At 51.7% G+C, this 13,075-nt stretch overlaps 1 protein-coding gene across 1 annotated transcript in view; it reads left to right on the top strand.

Annotated features, from left to right (window-relative positions):
* Positions 1 to 13,075, top strand: part of Csmd2 (CUB and Sushi multiple domains 2) — a 540,652-nt gene that overhangs the window by 255,563 nt on the left and 272,014 nt on the right. Inside the window, exon 6 of the mRNA XM_026406835.2 lies at positions 4,539 to 4,651. Within this exon, the coding sequence (XP_026262620.2) occupies positions 4,539 to 4,651 (113 nt within the window). The remainder of the gene's footprint in view (positions 1 to 4,538; positions 4,652 to 13,075) is intronic.

Genomic DNA, 13,075 nt, shown 5'->3' with positions numbered 1-13,075 from the left:
GCATGTAGAGCTGGGAAGCTTCAGTGTGTCCAGAGCACAGCGACCAACCCCACGTCCACCCCAGGGATCCTGGAGTTGAGTCTTCATCAGGATCCCAGGCTCCAGGGGCTGCCTGCGTGAAGGTGCGGGCAGGTGCCTCTGGGGAAGAGCCTGGGGAGGCCAAGGGGGAGGCCAGAGCTGAGGGAGCTGTGGCTCCCACTCCTAGGGCCTGGCCTCCTAGAGGTCTACACGAGTTTCTGAAACCCATCTAACATCTTGGGTTGTCTTGGGAAAGGGCTCGTCGTCGCACGTCCGAAGGTGATCATGGAAATCACTGTGCTGAGACCAGGTGTCAGCACTGAGATGACAAAGGTTTGCTGCAGGGAGCAGAGGTAGCTTGGCCAGGGGCAGGAGCAGAAACCAGTCTCATAAGGACCTTGGTGCCCTTGGCAGACCACCTACCAAGACCCAAGGGCTTCTCTGCTTGCACCCTGGTGTCCTGTCCAACCCTGGTGGCTGGTGAGAAGGGAAGAGGGCTTGGGAGCACTGAAAGGGCCGCGAGAGCCTCCCTCCCCTGCCTTCCATCCCCCCAGCATCCTCAGGCACGGAGGGGTGGGTGAGCTCAGCACGAGAATTCTGGAAGCTTCACCCCTGAGTCAGACTGGGCTGTGCGCATGACTTAGTTGGGGGACATCTCCTAGGGAGGCTCTCGGGGAGCACAGAAACCAGATGCCAATGCCCCAGGAGTGGATGCTGCACAGAGAATGGCGCATCACAGCTGGGATCTGAGGTGACAGGATACTGGGGACTCTGCATGTCCAGGAAGCTCAGAGCCCTTGCACACCCTGGTTTGGCCAGTTCATGAAGGAACCTTGTCCAGAGGCTGCCTGTTTCCAGGGATACCAGGATCTCCTTTCTCTCCAATTCCTTGAGAGTCCCTGTGGGGAGTGTCTCCTAGCACCCCCAAATCCTGACTGCACAAAAAGCTTCTAAGAAGAGATGGACAGCTCCCCATGCAGTCTGCCCTGAGCCTTCACATTAGCAAGAGAAAGGCTCAGAGCTTTGTGCTGAGGAACTCAGAGCCACGACTTCCCTAATCAGCCACATGCATTAAACAGAGCGACTTTTATTTTGATTCTCCCCTAGCCAGATTCCATTAATGAAGCCCCATTTAACGGAAGTCAATTTACCAAAAAGAAAAAAAAATTTGAGTGTAATTGCTTAAATACATTTTATGTTGTACTGCAACAGCAATTTACTGGGCGAACTTGGAATTCCCCAGGCCCCCCATAGTGAAGTTAATGTGGACAGAAAGGTTTGAAGGGGAGAATCTCTCTTTGTGTTTCTCTCCTTTAATTACGATTCTAAGAGGGAGCAAAATTAAAGAGGATCCTGGTGGGGTGGGGAAGAAGGAGGGAAAGAATAGGAACAGAAAGGAATTCAGCCTAAATGCTTCCGCTGCCCTCCCTTCATGTTCGCCCGTAGGTGACACTCTAGTGCAATGGCTCAGTACCTGGGTCCTGAGTGGATTGGCCTGGGTTCGAATCCCACCTCTGCCATTGAATAGCTGTGTGACCCTGAGGAAGTTTCCTTACCTCTCTCTGCAGCCAGAGGGTGCAGCAGGAAAGGGCACACAGAGCAGCAAGGGTAAAGGCAGAGAAGCTCAGAAGAGCAGCATGTGTTTCAGGACCCAGCTCTTCTGTTTGACTAGAGAACTGTGTGCATGTGTGTGCACACCTGTGTGTTTGTGCATGCTCAAGATGAAAAGACAGGCGGGTGTCAGACCAGGCAGGCCCCACTGAGAAGGTGCCATTTGATCAAAGGCCTGGAGGAAACAAGAGAGTGAGGCAGCTGGAGGTCTGGGAGAAAAGTCAAGAGTAGCAGGCAGCAGGAACAGCATGTGCAAAGGCCCCGAGGTGGGAGCAGGCCTGGCCAGTCTTGAACAGCAAGGAGTCCCACATGGCTGGAGCCTAAAGAATAAAGAGAATAGAAGAGGAGGAGGCAGGAAAATGGAGAGCAACTGGCTTTTTTAAAGGCCTTGTAGGTCAACCTAAGTTACTCTGAGTTATTGGAGCCACTGAAGACTCACTTTGCTTTGTTTTATTTTCAGTTAACTCTATTAAGTTATAATTTACATAAAATAAAATTGCCCATTGTAAACATACAGTTCTTTGGGGCTTTGACAAAGCTGTACCTACCATATTTTAGTATTTCATTTAAGACATGGAATCTTTCCAGGGCCCTCTTGAGCTCCCTCCCAGCCTACCTGCTCCCCTGACCCCCAGCACCCCCAACCTCTCTCTGCCCCACCATGAGTCTTTTCCAGTGTCCCTGTGAACGGAGTCACCCTGTGTACCCCCTCCGTCCTCCCAGTGCTCAGCGTGAGGCCTCTCGGTGTCCCCGTGCCGTCCCCCACACTGGCAGGTTCTCCCTATTGCAGGAATTTGAGCAAAGTCTGACACCATCTGGGTGGCTGAGTTTGCTGAGGGTCCTGCCTATTGATTCTTGGTCAAAGTCAAGAAAACTCTCAGATGCTCAGCTCGGAAGCCTGCAGAGGGGGGTGGGGGGGGCAGGACAGACGAAAGATGCTCAGGGTCCTGGGAGGTTGACCTTGGAAATGAACACTCTGGAGAATTCCTGAGAGCCTGAAAGGTGTGGGAGAGACTGGAGGTGGGAGACGCTCCCAGGGTTTCTCAAATTAAAGCGACCTGGTGAAAGTCATCACCTGGTCTCAGGGGCTGGGGAAGTCCTGCCCATTCCCAGTTACAGTCTCCCTCCTTAATCTCACCTTGCTCTTGAGACCCCAGCACCCCACCCCCACCCCACCTCATTCCATTTGGCAGTAAAGAGCCTTTGGTTCTGAATTATTCAGGAAAATTCTCCTATTTCTGCTTCCTGTATGCAAATCGCCTCCAAGCTTTGCCATTGAGATAGAATTGGATTTGGCCTGGGGGGAAAAAAGAAGCCCACAATATCATTTGTGGTTCCTTAGAAAACTTAAATGACTCACCCTGTAATAAACTATTTTAAATGGGATCCGGTGAAATACAGTAATTGGTTTCTATAATAGTTCTCACCCTAGCACTGTGGGTTATATTCCTAGAGTTTGGTGTGTGTCAGCGTTTTCATTATAGTAACAATTCAGTTTTGCAGGGTGTGAAACTCCTTGGTGAAGTCTTTTGTTCACTACATATTTATGAAGATCCACTTGGCCAGACCTCTGCCTCCTGCTCCTCCAGATCCTCTCCCTGGCTTTCTCTACCCTGCTCCATGCGTGGGGAGATGGGCCTGTGGGAAAACCTCAGAATTACCCCCTTTTCCCTGTGGCTTTCAATTAGACTAGATCAACAGGAGCATCAGCAATAGATTTGAGGAGGAAAGAGTGAGTGAGTTCATTCTTTGCTCCCTCCTGATGGGGTTTTCCTACACCTGTTGTAGCCCACTGAAGACCTGGGTGCTGTACAGAGTTTTGCCATGTCGCCCTGTGTCCCTTGTGTTGGGGCTATTTCTTCTTCTCTCTATTCCAGGAAGAGGAGTCCCCCAGGATATTGTCCCCACCCTGGTGGTTTCTCTACAGCCTGCCCTCATCTTTGAGTCATTCATCAGACCCCCAGAGTCACTCCTGTGACAGTGCCACCTGCTTTCTGCTGGACCCTGAGCTGCCTAGTGTTAGGTTTGACCAAGACAAAGAATCAAACAGCAGCAGGTGGTACTGGAGTTTGCTCCCACCAGGGGTGCAGCCACTGGATCCTTGATGATGGTCCTCACTTTATAGACGAGGTTCCCGAGTCTCAGAGGGTTTAGGTGATTTCTCTAAGGTCACACAGCAAATTCCTGCAGGACCTGAGCTGCCTCCCCCTGGGCTCTGCGGACCCTTTTGCGGGATGATCCCAGGGAGACACACACCTGAGGAACTGTGGTAGCAGAGAGGACTGGAAGGCAAAAATTAGGGCGTGATCTCATGTGTGCCAGACTGGGGGCCAGGCGCCTGCCCCTTCGCTGTCTCCTCCCATCCCGCCAGCTCTGGGGCAGGTGCTGTTCTCATCCTCAGAGAGGTTAAGGAGCAGGTCCCAGGTCACACAGGGGAAGCTGGATCTGAGCAGACATCTGTGTGCCTTCAAAGCCAAGAGGGGGAGGAAGGCTCCCCAGGGTGCTTCGAAGGGGCCCCTGGGGTCCTGTCAGGTGTGTGGACAATGCAGGAGGAGGGTCCCAGACCTGGGGGGGGGGGGTTACTCCAGGCAGAAAAGGGACGGAGACCCAGAGGAAGGAAGGGCGTGGAATGTGTAGGGGGTGGGGAGGTAGTGCTGACCCTCTGCTCCCGGCCTGAAGGGGCAGCCCCCTGCTCTGGGCATCTCAGGGACCCTCGGGGAAATGAGTCCTTGGAGATGGTAGAAACCCTCAGGCCCCAGGCCCTTGGGGGCCACCTGGGACCATGCAGCACCCTGCCGCTCCTCCCGGGCTGGGCTGAGCCTGGCAGGCCAGGAGGAGAGGGCCACCCCTGGATGCCTGCCCCATCCTGCCTGGCTCTATCCCTGACCTGCTATGTCCTGTTCCCACAGGTTCACTGGAGCCAGCCTCCCGGCTCCTGTCATCAGCAGCAAGAACTGGCTGCGGCTGCACTTCACAGCAGATGGCAACCACCGGCAGCGCGGCTTCAGCGCCCAGTATCAAGGTAGGCAGGGCCCGGGCCGCTGGCCTCCTCCCGCTGACAGTCTGTACTGGGCCTCACCCTGCCCCCAAACTGGGTCCATGGACTGTCCCCTCATCTCTGCATCTCACACCTCTGCCCTTGGGACTTGTGCACCAGGGAGTGACACTTTCTGAATAAGGTAACCCGTGCTGTCCCTCTTCAGGCCAGGCTAATGGGGACTTTAATACTAATGCCACCCAGGAGCCAGAAACAGTGCAGGCCCCCGACAGGCATCTTCTCATTTGATCCTCAGCATTACATGGCCAGGTAGGTATGGTCCCCTGACTTGGGAAAAGGGAGCTGAGAAGCTCAGCCAATTCCCCGAGGCCACCTGAATTGCAGCCTTGGAGCCAGAGGACCCCCCCACCTTATCCATCGACCTTTAACCCACCTCCATACAAAGTTGGGGAGTGTCCCACATTTCCATTCTTTCTTCATTTTACTGAGAAAGCTAGTAAATTAAAAACACAGGCAAAATCACTTTAGGGAGCATTGTCGCTGACATGCTCGGATCTGGGAAGAGCTGTCAGGTAGCAAGAGATCACACCAGGAGTGGCAGGTGAGATTTCAGGTAAACACATTTCGATGCCAACAATGACGCAGTTCCTAACCCCAGAGCCACGGAGAAAATGGAGCGGGCTAACCCAGAAGCAGGGAGCTCTCTGCAGCTGGAGGTGATCCAGAAACCCAGGGATGCAGGGGGGACAGAAGAGGACTTCCTTTCCAACCTTGAATACTCAAAATTTACCAACACCAAGGGTGGGTCTCCTGGAGTGCTCGTTGAGCCTTTAACTGCTACCAGTCACAGGCTGATGGTGGTTTTCATAGATTTGACAATGCATTTCTACGGGACATCTATTAACTTATGGCCTTATATGAGGCCTTGGAGTTCCAAAGCCCAGGGCCTTCTGTCCCACCCGGAGGTGGCTTGAGGCAGAGCAGAGCCCCCTCTCCAATGTCTCTGGGGAGCTTCCAGCTCTCTGGCTAGAAACTGGGCTAAAAGTGTCACTGGAGGCAGAAGTGTCATCTTCAGAACCTGTACCTCTTGTGAGTGTCCTCATTCACTTAGCCTGGAGTAGGGGACACCTTTGAAACATCTAAAAAAAATTAAACAAGAACCCCATTTGGTTTGTGGTGCTTTCGTGGAGACGCTTGTCCTCTGCCCGGGCTGGGCTTTTGTGGGAGGGAAGCACCTGTCTGAATCTTTCTGTTGTGTTTTCCAGAAGAGAAAAAAGCAGAACTGAATGTTACAGTTTCTTCTGATTAAAGAAGTGCTGGGCGTGGGGAGCACTGGGGGTGTCTCCGTTTGTCATTGTAGTAGGTTAAGGCAAAGGGAGGTCAGGCGATGGCAGACCTGGTAGCCTCAGGAATTGCATACCTACTGCGTGCAGGGCCGCGGGCCGAGCACCCGTGCTTGCGTGGCCCCATACGTCCCTCCCATAGCGCAGCAGTGTATGTGGTTTTGTTCCCATTTTTTTTTTTTCCAGTGGAGACCCCAGAGGTCGAAATCACTAGCCCGAGATCACACAGCCCCTGAATGGGAAAACCTGCATTCACTCACACACGCACGCAGGTTCGTCGTCCGCAGAATCACGGGGCCATCTGCTAGGTTAACCCAGGAGAGGGGCTTCCTTTCCCTGTTTGACTGTTGGCTCTTTAACCGTGTTGAGCTGTCTCACCCCACCACAGCTTGCACATGATATTTCTATTTACATACATTTAAATGCATGCTTTCCCCACAGTGCAGTTTACACACGTATCCATAGAACTACGGGGAAAATGTCACCAAGGGCAATTAACCCTTACTAAGTGTGATGGACCCTGAACATTTCTTTCCCATTTTTTATGCTAAATTCATAACCTCTAAACTCATTTCACAAGTCTGCATCGGGGAACACCCTCAAGCTGAAGAACCCTGTTTCATCGCTCATGTCCTCACTGAGGTCAGGCCCCAGCCCCTCCACCCAGGCCCCTCCCACATGCCCCACGGGGGTTTCGTATCAGCGTGTGCCCATGTTTGAGGGGCTTCCTTGGTTATGGGCGTCACCATTGATGACGTTGCTCCTGCGGTCAGTGTGTGCCCCATTTAACAGATGAGCAAACAGCCCTAGAGAGAGTGCTGAGGGTTCAAGGTCTCAGGGGGTCAAAGCCCCAGTTTGGCCCCTGGCGGTGTCAGTCTGGACCTGAAGTGCCTGGTGACTGCGTGGTTAACACATGATTCGTACACGGTTAATGCGATAATTGTGTTAAGACGTGATCCTCCCCTGGAACCTAGCTTTTCTAGTGATTTCCAGATGGCCGGTGCCTAGTGCAAGGAGGTACCGTGAGCATTTAGCAAGCACTGGCGACCACCCCAGGAGGGGTCTTCGCCCTCAGCGCAGGAACATGGTGGGCTGGGTGGTGCTTCAGGGCTTAGCCGATAAGGGTTTCTGGAAGGGGAAACTTACAGGTGAGGGTGGGGTTCAAGGAACCCATAGGGATGGGAAGGTCCCCACCCAGGACCAAACAGCAGGTCTTTGCCACCACTAGGCTTAGAGGGGACAGGGGACCCAGTGGCAAGAGCTAGAGCCAGGGGAATGTGTGGCCAGCGCAGGAGGAGGGCCACGGGGATCTCTCCCTCCGTCTGGCCATGCTCCCACCTGCCCACCAAACAGGTAGTGAGGAGTTGGGGGCAGAGGCTGAGCTCTTTGCCCTGGGAGGACGGTGGGGCTGCCAGTGGCTCCTTTGCCCTCTATCAGCCTCAGAGGTCAGGGCGCGATGGAGGAGTGTGCAGCATGGACCTGGAGGGTCGGTGGAGAAGCATCAGCCTGGGGTCAGTTTCACCCAGGCTCAGCTTTAGGCATTAGAGACTCACATGATTTATGGTCCTTCCAAGCTAATAATTACCAAACCCTAATTTGTATTGATGGATTTTTTTCTACCTCAAGGAAACAAAAACTAAATTAAAAAAAAAAAAAAAAAGATAAATGACCTACAACCGAGCACATCCCATTCTTCTTTCAGTCCAGGCACAGCGCAGGGGACTTTGTGTGCAGACCCAGTGGCACAGGGTCCCAGGGGATCTGACTTCCAGTTGAGTCTCCCTCCCCTACTGTCAGCACCTAGGCTATGGGGTTCCACGAGCAACGATGTGACGCTCCCTGTGACAGCATAGAATGACGAACAGCAGTGGGCCCTCGCTGCTCTCAAGGAGAACAGGTTAAAGAGGCACAGATGCCAATCTGCAGACTCTGTGCGGAGTGATAAGGGCTGCAATTATGTCGATTAAGAGTTTTAGGACCAGAGATAAAGGGGCAATTAGCATGACTGTGGGGACTTTAAAAAGACCAAAAAAAAAAAAAAAAGAGAGCAAGAAAAAGTCCAAGTCTTAAAGGTGAGTCTCAAAAAGGTGCCAGAGAGACAGAAAAAGGCCAAATCTAAGGAAACACAAAAATTTAGGCATGCACGGACCCCAGCCCCAACACAGCCCTCCACCTGTTTCTGAGATGCCCGCATGCTGAGTGGTCTCCCAGTTTTAAACAGCCGAGGAGTCAAAAAGAATCAAAGAATAATATTTCATGACAAGTGAAAATTGTACGAAATTCAAATTCAAGTGTCCCTAAAGAAGGTCTCTTAGAACACAGCTCTGCTCAGTCATTTACGCTTTGTCTGTGACTGTGTCAGTGCCACCAGGAAGAATCCCACAGATTATTCGGGGTGGGGGTGGTGGCCTTCCAGCTCATGGCTTCACTGCCCGGCCGTTCACAGAATGGCTCTGCCCAGCTGCAGGCAGCCGGCCACCTGGAGCAAGGGTGAGCGGTGGAAGGTCACTGAGGCCTGAGACTGAAAAGCCAGGTGGGGTCCAGTTGGGGACATCCTGGGGAAACCAGGCTTGCCGCCACCGTCCGAGGTGAAGGGTGAGCAGAAGTTCTGAGCAAGAGAGGTGACATGAGGAGCTTTTCATTAAAGATCTGTGCTTGAAAATGAAAATCACAGGACGGTTAGGAGTCTTTGAGAACCCTGGGTCCAGGGCCAGAGTTTCACCCGAAGGAGGGGAGACGGTGAGGGGGAGACAGACCAGGAGAGCCGTTCCCCGGTACGCCACGCTGGACTTGGGACTAACTGGATTTGGTGGCAGGAGGATGGGGGAGGATGAAGGAGAGAAGGGCCTTGGGAAGCCTCTTAGGTGTGTGGCTTGAGTCACTGAATTACAAAGATTATTAATCAAGACAGTCTGAGGCAGGGACGAGGGACAGCGTTTGCTTAGTATAGGGGTGTCAGGGTTGGGGGGACTATCTCGTAGTCAATGGGCTGTTCTGTGGGTCTGCAGCTCAAGGAAGAAGGGCCTGGTCTCTAGCTGAGACCACAACCCCCTCCCCAAGCGTAAAACACGTTCTTCAAGGAAACCTTAAAGTTACTTCTTGTTCTGGAAGACATGGGAAGGTCGTGTCATTGATCTCTTTGCCTCCAGGTGAGGAATCTTGCCAGTCCTTCTCAGGGTATTAATTGCTCTTATGGGTTTTTTTTTTGTTTGTTTTTCCTGAAGCCTACAAGGACTGATGGTGAGGAGAGCCCTTCTTAGATGCACTCAGTGATGACTGATAATCACACCTGCTGAGGGCCTTCCCTGGCAGGAGGATAGTCCCATCAATACCCTCCTTATCTGTACACAGGGAGTGTCATTAAGTCACAGAGCTATTGAAAATAAAAGTATATCTTGGCAAAATACCTGGCACATAGTAGGTGCTCAGGAAACAGAACCCTTGACATCATACCCCACCAACCACCTTGACTTCCTCTGTATGGTGAAACCTTATGCAGGGAGAGCGTGAGGGTTAGTGCTGCCGCCTCCTCCCCAGACACCTGCCTGTTGCCTCCCACTCGGACCTGATGATCGTCCTCTGGTGCTTCACCTCCCCTGCACCCCAATCCCAGCCCAACCCTGCTCTTCCTCTCTCTGCCTCTCTTGCCAAGTCAACTTTGGTAGTGAGACATAGAAGATATTCCTCGATGAAAACCATTGTCTCCTTTGCCTTCTGAATGCCTTGGGGCGGAAGACATCTCAAAGGCCCGAAGACTAGACTTCCCATTTGAAAACAGTTCGCATTGACTGAGATGCATGAGGCTCCTCGTGGTCCCACGTTTTCCACCTGAGCTTGCGGCCTTCATGCTCAGGGCTCACCTGCAGCCTCCAGCCAGAGACAATTCCTTGGGGCTCCCCTGTCCCAGCTCTGGCTCTCCTGTCCTCCCCCTTGACCTGCTGAGCTGCCAAACTCTTTCCAGCCTACTTTCAAGCTTTCGGGTCTCCAGGGCCAGGTAGCCACAAAGCGAAATGCCAGTCCAGGTAACAAGTCTGTGACCCAGGTGGAGACCCCAAACCCTGCACTGCTCCCCAGATTTCAGGTGTGCTTTCATCCGCCTCTTGCATTGCTGATATCAAAAGACCTGATGAGAACAATCTTAGAGGAGAAGTTTTTTGGGGGCCCCTCAGTTTCAGCATTCTCTGTCCATAGATGGCCAGCTCTGTTGCTCTGAGCTAGAGGGGCGGCAGGACAGCATGGCCGAAGAGTGTGGAGGGGGGAAGTGGCCAAGGACATCACACCAGGAAACAGAGAGGGACAGGAAGCTCCACTCTCCAGAGACAAAATATATAACCCAAAGGTGCACGCCCAAGGTCGCCCCTTCTCCAGCCACACCCTACCTGCCTACAGCTACCCAGTTAATCCCCATCCGAGGCTGAATGCACTGATTAGGTCAAGGCTCTGACAACCCTGTCGTCTCACCTCCAAACTCTCTTGCATTGTCTCACATGTGAGCTTTTGGGGAACACCTCATATGGAAACCCTATGACCCACCCTTTTGTCAGGAAATGAATTTTAAAACACACATCCTTCTAACAGTTGGCCTTTCCACCTTCCAGTCATCAAACTGATATCAAGAACCTTCTGTGTGCCAGGCTCTGCGTCAGCCCCTGCAGGCAGACATCTGAGCTCCTGGGCCAGGACTAGACAGACAGGACATGGCGTGCAGTGTGATAAAGGTTTCGCTCCTGAACAAAGTCTTGGGAGGACAGTGACTTCCAGAGAGGGCTGGAGAGATGGCCACAGGGAGGTGGTAACATTTGAGTCAGGCCAGACAGAGGACAGGTGAGAGAGAGCACAGCATTTCAGTCCCTGAAACCAGTAATTGATGGCTGCAGGGAATCCCTTCAATATCTTTCCTCTAGTCCTTTTTTCCAGCCAAATTCTCTAAAGTTGTTAATGAAGGCCACCAATAAGGACAATCTGACTATAGGGAAAGGAACAGGCCATTCCCTATCTCATGGCCCCTCTACTATGCAAGAATCCTTTTTGTTAGAAATTCCAGTGGCTTCAAGATCTGCTATGGCTAACCAAGAAGCCACCCCATATGGCATCCTTCAGAACACTTTTTTTTTTTTTTTTTTTGGTACTGGGGATTGAACCCAAGGACACTGACCACTGAGCCACGTTCCTAGCCCCCCCCTTTTTTTTTTGGTTTTTGTATTTTATTTTGTGACAGGGTCTCATGAGTTGCTTAGCACCTCACTAAATTGCTGAGGCTGGCTTGCAACTCACAGTCCTCCTGCCCCAGCCTCCCGAGCCTCTGGGATCACAGGTGTGCACCACCATGCCCGAACAGGACACTTTTACAACCTTAGTTGGGGACGATGGTTATTCTTTTCTGCCATATTCAAGAAATCTCAAGCATGGTGCATTAGCAACTCATGAGTAACTTTGCATAATTTTCTTAGTTATCAGTGATCCTTCGACACCTGCCTTCTTAGCAATGGTTGCCAGAATTTGGGAGGCTCTTCTAGTGATTTCTGTGCCAATTCTTTGCTCTTCGTTAGCTGGAGCAGTGAATCCACCGAATGAACCCAGGCCCCCAAATGACCTCTGTTTTTCCATAGCAGATCCTGTGGCACCAGCCATCTGTGACTGTAGCCTTTGGTTTTCTTCTCCCCTTGTCCTGTCAATCTTGGGCACAGCTACCACATCTCAAGTTTTGCCAGATGTTCATTATTTTCCCTCCTCGTGGACACAGCGGTGATCTCTAATGGCTCGCTGATTTCTTGCATAGGCTTCTCCATTTGAGTCTTGTCACCTTTACATCTCAAGAACTTGACATTGTTGTTACTCATGATAGCTTCTCCAGCTTTCCCTAAGTCCTTCAGCATATAGCACCAGATCATCAGTAGCAATAGTTTTGATGATTCTTTTTATGTCACCCAAACTAGGAGCTTGAGCCACCATCACCTACAAGCCAACTGTTATCCTATTCCAAAGCCTCTCCAGCGAATCTGAGAGGCATCCTGTGGTCATTGGCCATTTCAAGAGTGAGAACAATGCACTGGGCCTGGAAATCCCAAGCATCCTAGGGTTCTTCTCTCTGAACTCTGGATGTGTCATATGAGTAGCTACAGTTGTAATGTTGATCCATCTCTGTGCCTTCGAGTTCTCATTTAACATTCTATGTTTTTCTGTCCTTGGCTATGATGACATGTCTCCAACCTCTGAGATGACATCAGATATACTGCTGCTAATTCCTGCCTCCATTTGCAGACATGGCGGCAAGCTGAGAGTCTCCCCAGGGGGTGTCCCAGGTTTAGGCTGCTTCTAAAGTTTATAATTACAGCATCGACATGCAGCCTCACCCCTGGCCGGGCTTCCACTGAATGGACACCTTGGCTAATCGTCGTTAAGCCTTGCATGGCAATAAGATATGCCAGTACAGTAGCTAGTAGTGCGGCCTCTTCCTGATCAAGTCAGGTGTCCATAGTTTTATATTTATTCCGTGAGTCAGTTGATCTGGCTGCAGACACGCCATCTTTCACATTGAAGCTCCCCACCTCTGCTTAAGGGTCATTGTTCTTCCAGTTGGCAATGAATGGCGGCAGCCCCTGCTAGATCCTCACCTTGACACATGAGATCACAGGCATCTGCGTCAATTTTATATCTGTGGCATAAATATGAGTGAAATTAGTAGCCAGTGTTCCCAATGCTGGCCTCACCTGGCAAAGCACTGTGGGTAATCGAAGCACATCCTCAGGGTGGGTGGAGAGCCTGTGGCAGAAGCCAATCTCAGTGGCAACAAGAGGGATTGACGGCAGGACAGGCAGACAACATTTGCAAGTATGAAAAGGAGATTGGATTTCAGGTTTCCAAGGATCACCCTCTGCAACTTTTTAAAACGTGGGCTAGAGGGAGTGACAAAAGAAATTCACGCAAAAGAGGATGAGTTTAGGCAGAATTGGTTTAGGCCCTTGGAAGAAGGATGCATGTTGGAGAAATTTTCTAAGGGTGAACCAATTGGATGTGAGAAATGAGTGGGCAGCGGGGAGAGTAAGGGCTGGCTCAGCAGGCAGGATACCATTTGGCAGACACTGGACGGTGACCAAAGTAGTGG

The sequence above is a fragment of the Urocitellus parryii genome, chromosome 11, assembly GCF_045843805.1.
Source record: "Urocitellus parryii isolate mUroPar1 chromosome 11, mUroPar1.hap1, whole genome shotgun sequence".
NCBI classification, from domain to species: Eukaryota; Metazoa; Chordata; class Mammalia; order Rodentia; family Sciuridae; genus Urocitellus; species Urocitellus parryii.
The sequence above is the reverse complement of the archived record's forward strand: the minus strand, read 5'-3'. Positions and strand labels throughout refer to the sequence as shown.